Source organism: Pyrgilauda ruficollis, unplaced genomic scaffold, assembly GCF_017590135.1.
Source record: "Pyrgilauda ruficollis isolate IOZ18807 unplaced genomic scaffold, ASM1759013v1 scaffold1, whole genome shotgun sequence".
In the NCBI taxonomy this organism is placed as follows: Eukaryota; Metazoa; Chordata; class Aves; order Passeriformes; family Passeridae; genus Pyrgilauda; species Pyrgilauda ruficollis.
Genome location: NW_024508100.1, coordinates 17,846,215 through 17,865,918, shown reverse-complemented (window position 1 = coordinate 17,865,918; position 19,704 = coordinate 17,846,215). Strand labels below are relative to the sequence as shown.

The 19,704-nt window shown below is 36.1% G+C and overlaps 1 protein-coding gene across 3 annotated transcripts in view; it reads right to left on the bottom strand.

The window, feature by feature from the left end:
* The window catches only part of WDR19 (WD repeat domain 19), a 39,593-nt gene that overhangs the window by 6,886 nt on the left and 13,003 nt on the right, over positions 1-19,704 (bottom strand). For all 3 annotated transcript variants that reach the window (XR_005956000.1, XR_005956004.1, XM_041477832.1), the window contains exons 15-30: positions 18,943-19,092; positions 18,273-18,420; positions 17,437-17,641; positions 16,703-16,862; positions 15,997-16,107; positions 14,273-14,382; positions 13,105-13,162; positions 12,734-12,880; positions 12,539-12,621; positions 11,232-11,315; positions 10,029-10,175; positions 9,487-9,611; positions 7,739-7,851; positions 6,792-6,860; positions 6,356-6,433; positions 1,984-2,080 (exon numbers count right to left, since the gene is read on the bottom strand). Coding sequence is in view for 1 of the 3 variants with exons in the window: in XM_041477832.1 (XP_041333766.1) it covers positions 1,984-2,080; positions 6,356-6,433; positions 6,792-6,860; positions 7,739-7,851; positions 9,487-9,611; positions 10,029-10,175; positions 11,232-11,315; positions 12,539-12,621; positions 12,734-12,880; positions 13,105-13,162; positions 14,273-14,382; positions 15,997-16,107; positions 16,703-16,862; positions 17,437-17,641; positions 18,273-18,420; positions 18,943-19,092 (1,885 nt within the window). In the remaining 2 variants the exon portion in view is untranslated. The remainder of the gene's footprint in view (positions 1-1,983; positions 2,081-6,355; positions 6,434-6,791; positions 6,861-7,738; positions 7,852-9,486; positions 9,612-10,028; positions 10,176-11,231; positions 11,316-12,538; positions 12,622-12,733; positions 12,881-13,104; positions 13,163-14,272; positions 14,383-15,996; positions 16,108-16,702; positions 16,863-17,436; positions 17,642-18,272; positions 18,421-18,942; positions 19,093-19,704) is intronic.

The following is a 19,704-nucleotide window of genomic DNA, read 5'->3' as shown; positions in this document are numbered from 1 at the left end:
TTACTAATGAAATATAGGAAAGATGAAGTTATGCTGATCCTTTGAATAAAACCATTGCATGACAATTTCTTTGGAAAGCCACAAGCAGTTGCTTGTCACAGTATCCTAAACAGTATCAGCTAAGAAGTTAAAAAAATTACTCTAGGAGAATTAATCTAAACAGTAGCAAAATACATATGATGGCAATTTAATATAATGAACTTTAAAAGTGGAAGATGTTTTTAGAGCATTTAAAAAGTTTTTTGTTGTTGTTCTTCAATGTCAGATATTCAAAAGCTACTTTTTAAATGTTAATTTAGTATACTTTAACTTGATCATTTGCTTTGGCAACTCCTTGCCTCTGCAACCAAACCCAAAACCTGTCAAGGGACAGTTGAAGTTTAAATGTTACTTCACTAGGTTATACTGTTTCAAGGTTATGAAGGAGGATTGTCCTGAAACCACAGGATTTCATTAAATTATCAATGTAGCTGAAATCAAGTAGTGTTTTGAAATTACTCTATTCTAAAGTTATTTTTTTCTTGTTTTGTTGTGGGGTTGTTTTGCTGATTGTTTTGGGATTTTTTGTATTATTAGAGGCTGAGAAAGTCATACTCTTTGCAGCTGGAGGCATTTAAAGGAAATTCTAGTTATTTCAGCAAACATTCTCCTTTGCCTCCCTGTATTTGTCTATCAGCAGATGTTTTCACTCTACAGAGCAATTTGTAATGTTTTGTTATATACTACAATTGAACAAACTGTGAAATTTGTGTGAGACAGCTAAATATCCCTTCAGAATTAGTTGCTGGAAAACATTATTCTTTTATATTCTATTACTGACTCTCAGTATAATAGTATTAAAATCACGTGATTACATAAAAACAACTTCAAGGAAAACTGCACTTAAAATGGCATTCCCAAAGAAAAATACCAAGCAGTATGATTTAAATATAATTATTAGATGAATTTTTAAGGAAAGAACAAACTATATTGGTGCAAATTTCACAATCAAGCTCACTGAAATCTGCTGGAGGAAGAGGGTGCTGATGTAAAACTGCTTCTCCAGAAGAAACAGTTACTGCAAGACTTAATGAGACAAACATTGTGCTTCTTATTACACTGTTGGAGAACACATTTGTACTACTAGGGAATATGAAATACACGATGGGATACTGCATTTTAGATACAAGTTTTCAGATTCAGAAATGCTAATAAATATTTAAACCCTTGAGCCTTTGCATTTCCTGCTTATATAATTAGCACAAATATATTACTCACTTCTATGATGGACTGGGAGATTTACTTGCCAAGGGTTTCAGAGGTTTTTCCACTCCTTAGCCCAATGCTGAGGAGCAGCCAAGGAACAGCCCATAAATGTTAATTTGCCTGGATTATTCCCAAGACTGCTATTTTTCCTTTATAGATTTTTCTTTTACATAATTGAAATGAAAAGCAAGCAGTACTATGGTAGGGTTGTTGCCATGGCTACAGAGGAGACTGAATAATGGAGGTGGCAGCTATTTTGCTTCTAGCCCTCTCCTTATTTTTTTCTATTTCTAACTTTAGCAACCCATTACAAAGGAAAACCAAGCTTAAAGTAAGCATATGTCTGGTCCTTCAACAGAAATTAACTCCTCTGCCCATTTTCCACTGATAAAAGATCAGTACCAAGCCAGAAACCATATCCAGAAATGGCAATTCTATGACCTGTGATAGACATAAAGGTGAAGTCATAGGCTGTCTTAATCATCACTATATTTACTTGAATGTAATAACACAGATATTTTCCAGGAGTTTCTTTTTTCCCCAATATTTAATATACAGGTGGTAGTCCACAGGTTTTCCCCAAGTCTACTTTCAAGTTCAAAACTGAACTTGAATATAATTAAAAGCACCGGTACATGTCTTCCCTAAGTAGAACCCTACACAAAACACAGCACCCTAAGTAGGGTACCTAAGGAGGCAGCATGAGAGATGCCATCACATCAGGGAAAACAGACTTACCTGAACACTGCTCCTCCCTGGCAATTATTATGGCAGTTCTGGCAGCATCTCGGTGCTGCTTTAGGGCCATGTACAAGCGGAACAGGTACTTGGCATCCTGAATGAAATCATGGAAAAGTGATTAATACTGACCAGATTCATACTGCTGTATTCCCTTTCTTGACTTGCTCATCTCACCACCACATTCTCCAAAGAAAGCAGACAAGCTTGCTTCATGAAGAGCACTTTGTAAGAGCACACTGCAGCTATGCCACAGCCTCCTGCAGGGCTGGCTGTTGCCCAGGCACAGAGCACCCACGCCAAGGGCCCGAGGGAGTCCTGGCAGGTGCTGGCCAAGCCCTGGCAGGAGGGATGCACAAAGCCACAGACCACAACGCACATGGAGAGTTGTACAGGGGCAAACTGAACAACTCCAGCTGTGTGGGCATTTATGGTGTCAGAAAAGAACCCAGGGACTCCTCTGAGAAATAGAAGTCTTGCCAGAAATGCTTAAATTGTGTTACGGATCTAGATGCAGACACTGCTTGGTGTGGATGCAGATGACAAAATCTGGCCACTAATGAATGTATTGTTCTGGGACCAGATGGTGGATATCCAAGAGAGCTAAAAAACTGAAAATTAGGGGACAACCAGCTAATAAGATGCATAAAATTTATAATTTGCTACACCAGGAATTTTTTGTAATTATATAACTCAAGAATGGCAAATGCAAATTAATGAAATAATTTAGAAACAAAACTAAAAAACAAGATGGCAATATTGTAGAAAACAAACATGAGTTCTATTTTTGTAAGTGTACTCAAATGTCTAGAAGACCAGTAAAAAAAAAACTAGCAATAAGAGAAAGAAGAATTGGTCTTTGATAACAAATCAGAGTTGGTTTGGTTTTGAGAAAATTGAGATTGAGAAAATCCTCGAGAGGTAATTCCTAAAAATACAAAATAAAATATCATAATAGAATAAGTAAATATTAAAAATATTCTATTTATTGCTCTTAAAAAAGTATAAAAAATAAAAGCTAAATAAAATGACCTTGCTTATGTTGAAAAGGAAATAATAAAGGAAGTAATAAATAATAGTGATTTCTAAAATGGGGTAAACAAAAAATAAAGCCTGTACATGATAATCTTATAACTGATAAATTTGGATTAAATTAAGCTAAATATTGTATATAATGGTATGGTTCCAACTTAAATGTAAAAAAGAAAAAAAAAAAGAAAACACTGTCAACTTTATGGAGAGCAAAAAAATCCAAGCCAGCTAATTCTGCAATATTAGTAGTAAATCCAAACATTTAACATGTGTCTTCTATGTTAAAATGGTATAAAAATTACTACAACAATAATTGTATTAATCAATGTTGTATTATTTTCTGGAATGCTGTTTGGGTTTTGTGTGTAAGTCTCAGATACAACAAAAAAACCCAGAAATTGAAGGGAAGAGAAATATTCAAGATATAAAGATATTTCCTTGTAGAGAAGATGACTGCTAAGATTTCATTGTACTTAAGCAAAGAAAAAAATAAAAACATCACATAAACAAAAGCAAGAGAGAAAGAATAGCACACAGAAAGAGAAAAGAGAAGACAAAATCTTTCTAACTTGAAATATAAGGAAAAACTTTAGGTGACCAAAAGTAATTACTGTTCAATTAATGATGGAGCAGAATATTAAGTAACACATGATCAAAAGGTTGACCATCATGAGAATTGTAACTTAAGAACAATGAAATAGTTATCTGGATAATAAAGTAACTGCAACTACTTGTATTAACAGATATTATTTATCCACTGTAAACTGCCTTTAAAGGAAAAATTGCTATTCCCTTAGTGGGTTAAACAAAAAATCAGTAAAAATAGTGGGTTGTGACATAATTCTTCCCAACTTCTGACATCATCTAATGGCCACAGATGGCAATTCCATTGATGATTATCAGAAAGCAGCACTACTTCCCCATCCGGGCTGCTTCTCCCCTTTCTTCTGCTGCAGGAAAAGATCCTGTCCCAGCATGGACCAGTGGTCTTTTATGGTATTTGCCATGTTCCTAATTATATTTGACTTAAATAGTATATTTTAGATAATTACCCACTCCCCCCCCCCAAAAAAAAAAGAAGAGAAAATAGAAAAATGTCAAAGTAATTCAAGAAATATTAGTCCAATGTTTTACTTTCATACTCCTACCTTTAAAATCAGTAAGTTAAAAAGCAGAAAATACAGGAAAGAATTTTCTAATACAATACATTTCCTAAGGTCTTTGGAAAATTTATTATTGCAATCTGATTTGATATTAGATATTCATAATTTTAGTTTAATTTTTCTTTTCAAATGTACTCAGAAAATATGCACACAGAAAACAGCAGAACCTTGCTAGTTCATGTTCCCTGAAAGAGCTCACATGACAAATTCAGAACATATGCTGAAATTAACAAACACAACAGTTGACATAACCAGACATCTAAGAAATAGTTTATAGTCAGACATAGCGTAGCAAAATTTTGGTAAGCATAATAATTTTGATAATATGACACTTCATTGAAATGCCACACAATTGTTGGCTGTGAAAGATTTAAAGCAATCAGCCTGCTGTCAGTGATGATCTGGTTTTGAAGATCAATGCTTGAAATGATGAGCAAGTTTCTGCTGCATGGCTACTATTAAATTCACTCTTACTTTCAGCTTTACAAAAATGCCACAACATAGAAGCTTCTATTTTCTAAAAACAATAATATCTTGCTTGATAAATTCAAGAACAGTCTCCATAGCATAATTAAGATAATGACTGTTTTTAAAGCAAATATGTATGATTGGATAAAGTAAAATTTTGTTACTCACTGAGAGAGACTATGGTAGATTGGATTAAAGCATTCAGAAGAACAAGAGAGAGCTTTTAAATAAGGAAAACAAAGCTCTGCACTGAAGTTCAAAACAATGTTAAATATAGCAGTAATGGCATTCAAAAATGTCCTAAATCTTTTCTAAAATCTTAGAATGCCCTCACTATGGAGATTATACTGTAGCTCACTTCCTTTACCCAGTCCCATGGACTTTGAATGAGGCTGCTGTTCTGAGAAAAGAGACTGGATGCTACAGTTTCTCTCTATCCAGCTTCCAGCATAAATACGAAATTAGTCTTGCTTACACTGGTACTGCATAGATTTTTCATTCAGTGCCTCCAACAGCTTAATTCCCTCTGGGTTCTTGCAGTTGAATTATTTTTGTTTTGCCATGTTTTACTTCTCTCATAATTTTACTGAAGTTCACATTTCATATTAAAGGTAAAGTAAGAGGTAAATAATAAAGAGACAGGGGTTTGGTTTGGTTCTCATTTTTTTACCTTTTACAAAACCAAAGTTTGCTTGGCCATCAAATGCCCAATGTCTCTAAAAGTCTAAAATCGCTAACCCTTAATCCATACAGGGAGGAAAGAGAAAGAGTTTACAACTTCCTAACAGAATTGTAAACCACAGCTGTAATATTAGGGGTGAAATCAATTTACTGCACTGGGCCCCTGTCATCTCCATAATTACCAAACGTTATTGCCCTCAGCAAGGCATAATTTATTCTTCCATATATATCATATTGCACCTGACTGTATTTACCATGACTTTGTATGAGACCCTAAATTCCTTGACTAAGCAATTGATAGCAGACGGCAGCACCCTCACCTATGATCTGGCTTTCCCCATTTAGCTCACATTCCAGGTCTGCTATAACAGGCAGTAAAACTTCAAGTGGTTCAGCCACTTAATTCCATGAACCCAAGTCTGAATACGCCTGAACAAGCTCTATTATCGTCAACACCATTCAGAAATCAAAAAGGAGCTGCTGATTTCTAAAATCTGTCTGCAACATTTTATGCCTTACACTGATGTTGAACACAAGAACTATCATAGCCTGGTCAACCTTGGGGTTTTCACCTGCATCTCCTACTTCGTACCTTACTTTCTTCCACTGCAAAAGTCAGACAACTCTGCTCCTGCAGGAAGAGATCAGTGCTGTAGCTCATCTTGAGACATACAGAAGTTGACTGTCCAGCTGGGAAAGGCAACAGCCAACTGGGAAACTGGCAACAACAAACAGCTACATTTTCTCTCTTACTCTCACTATGAGCATTAATTTGGACCTCCTCTGTTCAACTACCTGCTTTCATAAAGATGACTGAAGATGACTGTATCTAAGATAGTTGCTTCCTTTCTTGTATTTCTGAATCTGGAGTTACTGGGTGAATAACTCACGGAATGATCATACAAGTCTTGCTCCTTAACGAAAGCTAAAGCAGAGTCTGTGCCTACTAAGAACTTTAGGAGAAAGTAAGCTCAAAATATCTTGTAGCACAGAAATGTGACACAATAGCAGTGATAAAAATACAATACCTGGGGCATGCCATCCCCCTCTCCCATAAGATAGTCAATCAGCTGATTTGTTAGGGCTTCATCTTTTGCCCGTCCCACCTATTAAAAAAAGATACAAAAAATTATGATATGAAAGAAGAAGAGAAAAATAACTTACTTATAAGCAGCCTTTTGATAAAGCACTGAAACTGCATAGATTTAGAACATGATTTTTTTAGTTCTTTATGTTCAAACCAGATGATTATTTGGTGTATCAGCTTTGACATGCAGCAGTTTGTATTTATTTTCTAATGTGTTGAGATTTTTCAACATGTTTAGATATCGTCTTTACTGATACAGTTTTCCTTCTATTTGCAACCTAACCAAACACACTCAGTGATGCTGGGAAAATGTCATAGTACTGAAGGTAAAATTCTTAAAAAGATGAAGAATATTTTGTTTTAACAAAGTTGCTTACTGTTTCAATTGCCATTTCCATAGCCAAGTTATCTTCTGTGCTTGGACTTTGCAAGAAGTGCCTTAATGCCTAAAATGATACAGAAGAAAAGTTAAAATTGTGATACATGAAACTCATTTTTTCTAATCTTTATCACGTTCTCTCTCTCTGCGTTTTGATAAGACAAGTGGCACACTGAATGCTTATCTCAACTACAGAGGTAGCAGCTGCTCTTACAGATACTCATGCAAGAAGTAACTGAGACTTTGCCAGATTCTGGTGTACATTTCACTGACTGTGAAAGATGTGCACAGCAATATGGTGAGAACAAATTAATGATTAATGTAATTAATGTCACAATGTGATTGATCACATAATATTTTTAATGTCACGGACCCTCCATTCCGCAGCTGAAGGAGCTGTCGTCTACAATGGCCATAATTTGCAAAAATCAGTCATATTTTTTGGTATGTGTTCAGTACACAAAAGTCAAACATTTAACAAGCATCAGTTCACACACTTGTAACTGATCAAAAGTGTGTCAATCAACATACTTCAATTAACATATTTTCTCTTTTTAAAAAAAGCTTTCAGTTAGGGCATGCTACAGCAATTAAACTAATTAGTTACTCTGCAACCAAGTCTCCACTGAAAGCCAATGAAATGTAAATAAATTGCTGCTGCAGACCACGATGTTCAGAGGTTCATTGACAATAGTCTACCACTGATTCACCTCAAGCTTCTACTGCTATGAAAAACCTATGTGCATGGCAATGTATTATTCATGGAACACAGCCTAGATAACTGTAAATGCAAATAGTTTGCTTACCTTCTTTACCCTTTTAAAAAAATATCAGTATGCCATCGGTTAAGGCACTTAAAATCTAATATGAACTTTCCTGAAGACTGTATTTTGAACAGTTTCTATAAGCATTTAACTTTCACTGGCTTATCCTTTAAGTACTGACCCGTCCATATTGACCACACAGCAAGAAAAATTTCCCCGCCTGAAAATGTTTCTTTTCTGCTTCAAAATAGAGTGCAATGCTCTGATAATCTTCATTGGTAGTACTTTCAGAACCTGTAACAGACACATCTGAGTGATGGCACAGTATTCTTATTTAATAAGACAAAGACCCTACTGAATGAACATATTCCTATTCTACTTTGTTTTTCTACTGACATTCAAAGAAAACCAAAGCAGACAGACTCAAATTACGTCTTACACATTTTTTTACTATTTAATCAGACTAAACATACATTAGGAGCTAATAACATAGTGAAATAATTGTTTCCACAGGTCTTACACCATAACGAGATTTCTGTTTTTCACAGAATCACAGAATAATAGAATGATTTGGGTTTGATGGGATCTTAAATATCATCTAATTCCAAGCCCCCTGCCATGGGCAGGCACACCTTTCATTAGACGATCTTGCTCAGAGTTCCATCCAAAAGTTCCATCAGAGTTTCATGGCCTTGCAACTCTTCCAGGGATGGGACATCCAAAACTGCTCTGGGCAACCTTTTCCAGTGCCTCACCATGCTCACAGTAAATAAAGTTTTCCTAATATCTAATCTAAATCTACTCTCCTTTAGTTTAAAACCATCCCCCCTCATCCTGTCACTACATTCTCTTCTAAGAAAGCATTAATGAAATGGCATTGCTATGATCTGATAATGAATTTTTCCATCACATCCAGGCAACAATAAAGCAGGGCAAGTGATGATGAGATTATCACCTGAATCACTTTCACAGTTTCAGAATATGGAAGCACACTTGTACAAAGCAAGGCTATCAGGGACAATGCAACCATATGGTAGCAGGGAGTACTACTTAAGTTTTCTAACCAAGACTCCATTCTGCTGTACACATGTAAAACAAAGGCAGCCACTACTCCAAAGATAGTTTTAAACTCCTTTTCTACCCAATTAGATTACAGCTTGAGACATCCTATTTTGGATAGAAGTTAGAAAGCATAAGGAACTGTAGAACAATTGTGGCCACCTTAACAATCATCTGCAACCATACATATACAAGCTAACTGTTGCCAAGCTTTTATAACCTTCACAATAAGGAATCAACATCTAAACAAAGAGATTAACTGAAATTATGAGAATTTGGGAGATACACATGTGGAGCTGATAGGGCACTCTTCAAAGGTGCCTCACACAAATGGAAACTATAAAATTTGGTGCAAATTGACAAGGTGGACTCTGACTGGCTTGATGGCCTAAGACAAAAGTCAGCTTCTCAGTAACATCTCCTTTCCATTTCTCACTGATAAAAGAGGAGGCCATGAAGGGTCTTAAAGAGTAGAAAAGGAAAAAAAGTGACATGTAAGAAAAGAGCTGGAACCAAGCAAAAAGGAAAAGGGAACAAAAATCAAGAACTGTACCACTGAAATGCTCCATTTTGTATCAAGGTCAAAGACAGGGATTTCTCAATGGGCACAAAAAAAATAGTCTAAATGTTTTATCTCTATGGATAAACAAAAAAATCTGTAGGACAGGCAAGATTTGAAAACCAAGGAAATAGCAAAGCTGAAAGCAAAGTCTGGCTTGTAAGCCTGAAGTACACATGTTACCAAATCTGGGCACGATGACTGGAAATGGGAAACAAAACTAAACACCCATTGTCTTATGATTTCAAATTGGTTAAAATTAACCTAAAGAACAGCAAAACAAAAGCAAACTATGAGCCTGGAATACTCACTGATGATATCAGCATAAATCTCCATCTTGTTGTGCTGTTGAGCTAATGTGAAAGCTTCATTATTACACTTGGACATAACCAGGAACTGGATGGCAGAACCATAGTCACCAAGCCGCAGAAAGAATCTAATCAAAGTGGCAAATTAATACCTTAGTACTAATGAGCTTAATGAATACACCAAATGTTTTAGGAATATAGTACATAATGTACATACAAATATGACACACTTCTAATCCATTTTGTATCTCGATTGTTTTAACGAGGTTCCTGAAATTAACTTAGTATAAATAATACAGAATGGCAATTTTTTATTATTGTCTAAATGTATTACTTCACATTAATGTAATTTTACTCAGAAAGCCAACAAGAACAAAAAAAAAAAAGTACTATTTAGTTGTCCAAATCTTAGAGAACTCAAATCAATTAACTGAATTACACAGTCACTAGCCAAGCACCAATAACCAGAGTCTAATATGTTAGCAAGCCTCATAAATTCCCAGTAGATATAGACTTCTTTTTATTGTGCGTAACATGATTGTTACCTGGCCACCATCTTTGCTCCTTCAAGAGATTGTGTTTCTCTCACAATATTAACAGCCTTTTCAGGATTATTTAGGTGATCCAAATATAGTCGAATTACACTATCCCATTGCTTTGCATGTTCATAAGCTATCACAGCTTCCGTGTACCTGCAAAATAATGGTTCCACATCAGTTGTTTTAACTTTGTAAATAATCCTTTATAATATGCTGTGAAGGAAACATAAAGTACTTTATTTCTGTGACATTACTTTGTGGCAACTTCCTTTCAGTTTGCATGTAATTGCATCGCTTTGCATTTACTATATTCTTTTTAGTTTCTATTTCATTTTCTCTGAGGAGAATGAAAAGCAGAGGCAACACAAAAATGTCTACCACAATACTATTTTTGACCTACTCTGTCAGCATTTCTTTTGCTATATATTAAAAACAGTTCATCTCTTTTATATGAAATCCCTGGAGAGCAAGAGAACAATAAAAAACAAATGTGATAGCTAGGTGTACAATTTTAAAAATAAGGCCTCTTTTCTGTTCTGTAGACAAGATCAAGACATTTCTCATTCTTTCACTACGCAATTGACAGAAACAGTATTTTCTAGTCCCATCAATGCAAACATTGAACTCTGGTGCCGTTTCATATTTTAAAGTATCATTATTCCGAAGCAGTTTACTTACAGTAAGGACTAGGAGGAACTACATGGTGTGATTAAATATAACCCATCTGGGGCTTTCACTTCAGCTAATAACTCTGCATTATTATTATGCAAGTGCAGCCATTAAGATATACCAATAATTTGATTCTACAATTAAAAAACTTCTTTCATGATTATTCTCCCTTTGAGTGACCTCTAAAATCACAGCTAAAGAGTTGTGAGAAACAAACTGAACTTGAATATTCTGCTAAGTGGAATGACGTTCAGTACTTTAAAACTTTTGATGATTTTTGTTAGAAAGATATAAATGTTTAGACAGGAAAACAATTAATTAGAAACACATCTTTGATACCAGATGAATGTCCTTAATGTTTCAAATCTTCAATACACTAAGTGTAAACTTAAGCTTACTTATTTTAGAATCCATTTTCACAACACTATTTTATGCAAGTTTCAGTATGTGTTTTAATTTATTTTACAAAAATATTAATGTATAATAATAACAACAATCGCATTAACATGTTTTATATTAAAAAAGAGCATTCAAAACTACCTGCCGTCTGCTTCCTTGGCCTTTGCATATTGTAGGTGAATCTTTGGAGATGAAACCTGAGGAAGAAGTTCACCAACCTTTACCCTAGAAAGATAACAGCTATTTAATAAATACAGTTGGTTCCAAATTTTCTCTGGTAAAACTGGCATATTTATATCAACACTGAAAAGGAGTCTGAAGAAACTGATCATAATGGATAAGCTTTGAAGTAATTTTAATATTTTCAAAAAGTTGCACTTGGTAAGAAGTGGAAATTACAGATTGCTTTATGAGCATACAGGCCTTGAAGACAGTCTCTTCTCTTTTTTTATGTCTGAGGTGTACAAGCATAAGAAGTGCTAGACCAACAGTTTTTACCACAGGTGCTCTTGGATTGACTAACAGAAGAAGCACAGCATTAAAACTGTAACTTCAAAGATCTATAAAAACCAGCAAACTAAGCAGCTGGCCTTTCAGGACAAAGGATATGAGAGACCCAACAGAGGCTGACCTTAAATCTCACCTCTCTGACTAAAAGATGGGCATTCTTCAAACTAAACCCTCCCTCTGCAAGAGTAAAGCTTGTACCTCCCACCTCCCAAATCAAGATGATCATTAGATGCAAGCTACTCCCCTTAACCAAGCGCTCTCCTGGCTCATTTTGATACCACTGATAATTCTTTGATGGAATAAAATTTTCATTTTTCAAATAAATGCACATAATATTCCAACCTAATCTTTAGAGTACTCATATGAAAGAGATCTTACTGAACTGCCCAATTGGTTCCTAATGTAAGGAGTCCATAAAATGTAAATAGGCCAGAACTGAGCCCCTAAATCTCTCAGAATATTTGACTTTTCAAATGGAAACTTCAGAATAATCAAATTAACTTAAAAAATGAAAATTATGATACTGGCTACTCTTGAATCATTTCCAACTGTCCAAATACTCAGACTCAGCTATGCATGATATAAAATGAAGAAATCTAAATAACTAAACAGTAACTACACAAATATAATTACTATATTCAGTGTGCACTAAATTCAGTGTGGATGTGTGCATGTGTACACACTCACAAAGGACTTGAAACTGCAGGAAACTTAAAACATAACACACAAAAAAAGGAAAAAAAATATTTCCCATTTACAGTAAGACTATATTTAAACAACATAAATTTCTGAGAGAAACTTTCAGCCTGAATTTGGAACAATAAAATCAATGAAACATAGTTAATGAGGCATTTGTGCTATTCAGAGAATCAATCTTTTCCAAAAAGTACCCCAGAAAGTCCTCTGAAATATAACATTTCCCTGAAACCTGTACTTACCAGTTTTTACACCGGATGTATACTGATGCTGCCTTGTCATAATATTGTCCCTTTTCATAGAGCTGAGCAGCTTCTGAAAATTGCTAAAATATTGGAAACCATTAAAATATAATTTCTAAATTAAGATCATAAATAAATTACTAACCTAGTGAAATCACATATTCAGCCTTAACTCATATTAACTCTCTTGAGTACCTTCATATTCTCCAGAATAGCTCCACAGTCTCTTTTCAGTAACCTACTGGGATGTTTCATGGCCTGGTTCACCCCTCGACGGACATCTCCCATTCGAATGGACATCTGAGCCACTCCAGCAAGGCAAACTTCATCGTGTTCCTGGTACTGGCAATCAAATGAAAAGCAGTAACTATAGATTACACATTAGAAACACCAGGTCACAAAAGCGACAGTAATCAAAGCACTGAAACAAACTAACAAAATATTACAGACTTAATAACACTTCATTTAGAGATGAATTTCAAACCTGGAATTCAAATGAGATTGAAACAAGACAACTTAATGTATACTGTGACAGTACAGTTCTATCATTACTAAAAAGGAATTACCTTGTTGTTTCCAGTGATTCCCTTCTCATAATGTGCCAGAGCATTAACATAATCACCCCTAAAAGAAAACTGGAAGTTACACAGACAAATATTTTTAATAGGAAGAGATGTTTGCCTTCCTACGACTTTATGCATGCATTATGCATGTATCTGTCTTGAAGTAGACATAATGACTGCATAGAAGGTTGTGAGGTGTGCGAGAGGTGGACAGCTACACAGAATGTCATGGCACTTCCTATGGACTTAATCAAGCTCTTAGTCAAAGAGGCAATTCCATCTCTCAGTTCTGTTGGACAGGGACCAATAAATCTCCCTTGAAAGGCAGAAAATAGAAATCCCTAGAAATATCTTTAGAAATAATCTATCTGCAAAATACACCTCAATGGTCTCAGCTCTATTCAAGATTTTTCTGGAAGACAAATGAAGCTAATCTTTGAAATTACTTATAATTTCTGCAACACAAAATCAAAGGCAATTTTTTTTTCCTGGAGTATATTCAGAACTCAAGTTCCATATGGCTGCATTGCTTCATCTGTGCCCATTCCTCCCTTTCTGCGACCAGCGAGTGTTCTCTCTCAATGCCAGGTGTACTGCCAGGGGAGGGAGTTGTCCACAAACTATTAATAGGTAAGTTTTTCCTCTTAGATATTAAACGGACCAGGTTTCATCTGGGAAGAATTAACTACTAAATGGACTTTAAAATCATGTCAAATGATTAACACCTTCGGTCTTTCAGGGATTTGCAGCCTTGAAATTTGACACACCTCTACCTAAATGATTTAAGAAAATAAAGACTTAAAGATATTTAAAGAAAGACAGGCAAAAGGCATGGCTTTCATCCAATGTAAGAAGTGTTAAATGGTTTTGACTTTCTCTATTTTCCAAGCACTTGCCTGCACCGAAGTATTTATTTAGTAGATGATATTACATTTGCCACTACCAGTGGCAAAGAACCTACATACACCAGAATTAGAACTATGATTTACTAACATGTCTCTAGCATGAAAGATTCCTTGCAAAACTTCTCTTCCTCGTACTAGAGCTGCAAGACCTCACTGAATCCTCTCTCAGCAATGCAGTCATCTGAACTATCTCAATTCTGCGTTCTTCTATTGAGCATCAGTATTGGTTTACTATTCTTACACTACAGCCTTACAGGAGAACTTACATGAATTCAAGCTGCACTGCATATTCCTTTGATATGAAAGGGATTTGGTCAGGGGCCAGACGCTTAGCCAGCTGCAGTGCTCTGTCCCAGTGCTGCAAGTCTTTTCGCATCTATTAACAAAGAACAGTAACATTTTCTGATGCAAGTATCAAACCTGGACTTCTATTCTGAACTTTAAATTATTCTAATAAATTATACAAATATTGAGTTAATATTCTAGAAAGATTCAGACAATTTGAGAGACGCTCATCCTGAAGGAAGGTCTGTTAGGTTGACCCTGGAAATGAAAGGCCTGTCAGACTTACCTCAGTGCCTGGTAAAATTATGGAAAAGATTATTCTGGGAGATACTGAAAAACACTTCAAGGACAACGCAGTCATTGGTCACAGCCAGCACAAATTCATGAGAGCAAAGTCCTGCTTGACAAAGTTTATTTCCTTTTATTATCAGGTAACCCACCTAGCTGATTGAGGACAATCAATTGATGTAATCTTTTTGACTTTCAGTAAAGCTTTGAATGTGGTCTCCTAAATTATGTAAAATGTCCAGCCCACAGCTGAATAAACACATCAGGGGATGGGTGAGCAACTGGGTCACAAGTCAGACACAAAGGGTTACAGTGAATGGGGAGACATCAGACTGGGGACTTGTCACTAGTGGGGTTCCACAGGGCTCCACCCTCAGCCCTGTGCTCTTCATGAATGAACGTCTTCACAAATGACTTGGACTCAGGACCCAAAGGTATAATAAATAAATTTGCTGATGACACTAAATTGGAAAGAGCTCTTGACTCCCTCAAAGGCAGGGAGGCCCTGCAGAGAAACCTTGCCACATTAGAGGGCTGGGCACACACAACTGTATGAAGTTTAACAAGGGGTAGTGCTGGACTCTGCACCTGGGACAGAACAAACCTGGATGTACAGACAGGCTGGGGAATGAGATACTGGAAAGGGACCGGGGGGTCCTGGTCCATGATAAATTGAACATGAGCCCTGGCAGCCAGGAGGGCCAACCCTGTCCTGGGGGGCATCAGGCACAGCATCACCAGCCAGGCAAGGAAGGGGACTGTCCTGCTCTGCTCTGTGCTGGTGCAGCCTCATCTTGAATATTGTGTGCAGTTTTGGGCACCACAATATAAGAAGGCTCTAAAGCTATTAGAGAGTGTCCAAAGGTGGCCAGCAAAGATGGTGAAGGGCCTTGAGAGGAAGTCATATGAGAGGTGGCTGAGGTCACTTGATCTGTTCAGCCTGGAGGAGACAGAGGGGAGACCTTGTCACAGTCTACAACTCCCTTGTGAGGGGAAGAGGAGGGGCAGATACTGATCTCTTCTCTGTGGTGCCCAGATACAGGCCCCAAGGGAACGGCCTGAAGCTGTGTCAGGGCAGTTTCACATTGGGTATCATTCAAGAAAAAGTTTTTCACCCAGAGGGTATTTGGGAACTGGAACAGGCTCCCCAAGGCAGCAGTCACAGCACCAACCCTGACAGAGTTCCAGAAGCATTTGGACAGTGCTCTCAGGCACATGGTGTGACCCATGGGGTTGTCCTGTGCAGGGCCAGGAGTTGGACTCAATGATCCTTGTGGTTCCCTTCTAATTCAGGATAGTCTATGATTCTAGTCACACAATGGCAAGATCAAAACCATAAAAGGACAAAATTATCGGAAGCTAAAATTAATCTGGAAACAAAACCAGCAGAAAATATATACACATCTTAAACAAATACCTCAAGGGCAGCAATAGGACAGGAGGATGCCAAATACAAATCCTGAGCCAGATTAAAATCACTAGTAAACATTGCAAGATGTCCTGCTAAAAGGTTGTGGTCTTCTATTCCCTGTAGAAAGACATAATAGGTGCAGAGGTAGTCCAAAAGAAAATAAATACTGTATAAATAACATAATCTAGTAAGAAAAATAAAGCAAAACAGTAAAACTAAATATCCTTACATTTTACAATGATGTGTATTGGATTCTAAAAACCAGAACAAGCCCTCATGTGCCACTACAGCTAACACTGTCTAAAATCAGCAATTTGCAGAAGTATAATGTTAAGGTACTATTTCACTTTTAGATGCAGAGATGCAATCTGGTTTTTTTTTATTTTTTTAATAGCAGTCTTCAACATGTTCTCAAAAATAACAAAAGGAAATAAGAGCCTCCCAGTGCCTGAGACATGAATATATTCTGCTGTTCTCAAGCAAATGCAGAAAGAAGTACTGTGCATTACAGTAGAGACTGCAAGCACTTCAAGAGAAAACCAAGCAAACAGTCTGTAGTTTGGACACTTTATCCTCTATATTCCTTGAAAGCAACTCAGTTTCTGTTTGAACAAAAACAACCCCTTCACCCTACAAAAAACCCCCAAGAATTCAGCAATTCCTAAAGAGGAATTAAATTGCCATATTTCCGAGGTAAGACTTTATATTTTACCTTTACTTGCTCTAGTGACATCACCATCCCAGCATTACCAGATGTTCGATAAACACGTATTGCAAAATCCACCTCCATATGATGTAAGCAAGCTTTGGCCAGCTCATTCCAACAAGACTGGTCATTCAGAAGTTTGCAAACCTCCCATGCTTCTGAAAACCTACAGAAGAATAAAACACATTTACAACTATTTTAATTTTAAGTATTACTCACACTCAAAACTCCCTCTCAATGTTTTTGTCTCTCTGTTAGAGAAAACATAAAAACATTTGCTTCTAAGCCATGGAGAGAGAGATGCATCAGGAAGAAAGAAAAATACAAATGTGTACCTTACAGTTCTATTTCTCCTGTTTCTACCACACTTTTTCAGGAAACCATCTGTTTTCCCTACTATGACATTCTTTCCATTATACTGATTTTGCTTTGCTCCATTACAGTGGGAGAAGAGTATGACAGAAGCACCCTCAGCCAGTTTCGGAGGAGCCATTGTCACAAAGTCCTGAATAAGTCTTGAAAAAAATGGCTTTAGGCTTTTACTCCACACTGAAAAAAAAACCCTGAACCATCACTAGTCATTTACTTTGCTTGGTCTGCCTAGAGAGCTATGTGAACCAATAAATCAATCTGATTTATCAATATTCAGCAGGACACTTTAAAATCACCAGGATATGCTATATCGAACTACAAGGACAGAAGAAAACAACTTATACAATATAATTAAGATGCAGATGTACCTTTTCAACATTAGAGTCTGAGTAAGCATTTGTCTCAGCATATCAGGTCCAAAGTCTTTCAAATTGCCAAGGAAACTGTGAGTACTTAAATAGATACTGTTTGTTTTCCCACTTGGTGTCTGACAAGTTAATTCTCCATTATACAACAACAAAGGTTTATGGGAATAGGGGACTTCCGTGCCACCTGCCAAAATAATCCTTGATCCTAGATTCAAAGATCAGGAAGAAAAAAAAGATGTCTTGTAAAAATCCCTACATGGTAAAAAGTATAGCAAGCAGCTGAAAACATGTATATTTGCAGGACATTAATTCAGGGTCTGTAATTCTGGCAGCCAGCAGCAATTACACAAGCACACTTCTTTCAGTAAATATACAGAATGCAAAGCTTCTAAACCAGTAAGGTCCTTTTCCAAATGTTGGTAGGTAAATTTCAATGTTTCTCTCTTGCAAATATAGAAATGGCTATGTTTACAACTTTAACACTTTCAATGAATACAAGTTTTGTGACCCTGATGCAAGTTTTGTCACCCTGATCCTGAGATTTTTCTCATGAATGCTTCTACACACAATTGAAGCACAATGTGTAACTTTCAGATGAAATATTATAATAGCAAGAAGCTTATGGAGTTGAGACCAAAATGCCTTGAAGCCTTACAGAGAAACCTGCAAAGTAAATAGTTTTCTATACATAAGAAATATAAGTTGCTTCAAATCTTCTGCAGTACGATTTATTTCTATATGTATTTTAAGACAAATGAAAATTCAGAACATGTTTTACTTTAGTAACTAAAATAGTATAATCTTTATGAACAGCCTTTTTAAAGAGCTTATGGTACCTTGAATGGTATCCTTATGAAAAACGTAAGTGTATACTTTATCATCATCAAAAGCAACAAAAACACCTTTATCCATTGGCCAGTTTTCCCACAGGATTCCTTTAATGGTTGGTGAGAAGTCTGGAATCTCATATACTCTGTCATTTACCTACATGTAATGCAAAAGTAAAATTACGACCCAGTGACTAAGGAGAGAAACAAAATATTCATCCCAGCTGTGATTAAAAAATTTAAAAATAATGTAAGTAGTGCAGAAATATGAAAATTGTTTTAAGAAAAAGTTTCCTTATAAGCAGTTATTCTGAATAACACAAGAATTTAAATTTGAAGTGGAGTAATACACATTATATAAATGAAATTTACTATTTTTTAAGAAAAGGTACGGAGAGGCGAAGTGAAGCTGAGTAACTTATCTGTATTTAAATACACAAACACATACATTTTTGAAAATTGCTGATCAGGAACTTAGTATAATTAAATTGTCCTGATCTAGTATGACAGATTTTATTTCCTTACATTACCATTAAATTATCTTCAAGTTTCCTTGACAATTTCTTCTGTCACCATACATGCTGGAGTGCCAAAATCTTCCTCATTTTCCAACAAAAACACTATTTAACCGAAAAGCCTGCTTGTACATATATTGTATTGGTATCCCACACTAACTTACTGGACAGTAGACAAAGCCATCACTTTTGTCATCTATGAAAACCATTCTGGTTCCATTGGGATCTGGAAAAACCTTTCTCACACTGACAGGATGTCGATATTCATTCACATACTGCCAGTCTTCAATGAAGAAATAACGAATAACTCCAGTCTAACGAGAAAGAATAGAAAATGTTAATAATTACATTAGTAAGTGGCAAGCAGGTAATTAATTTGGCTGTAGTGTCTTCCATCTTAGAGTACCAAGTGTTCAAAAAAAGTACTTCTAAGTGGGTTTTTTTGCTTCATTCTCACACTCTGTTTTGGGTAACACAGGAAAAACTTTTGGGGGACAAAGAAAGGATTTGGGAGGTTTCAGGGGTTTTCTGTTGGTTTTGATATTTATGACCCTCTGCTTTGTAGAGACATCTGTGCAGTCCTCTAAACAAATGAAATGTCTGCCTCATTGCTGAGAGAAGCCTAACCTTCAAAAACAGCTGCAAAATTTGCTTCCAAGGAAGAACCACACATTCTTAAGAAGAGAGATACCTAACTCAGGGAATAAAAGCAATCAAACTGATGTGTGATTAAAGATATATTTTTAAAAATGTGGCTTTTGACATCAATGGTAGTATTTGCACACATCAAATTGATTGGTTGCAAATTTAGTACTTCAAATTTACCAGTACCAGTTTAGGTACTGAGGAGGTGGGAAAGGCCTCATCTGTTATAAAATCACTCAAGTTATTAAAGCAGTTATTAAACCAGAGACAGTGGTTCTGCC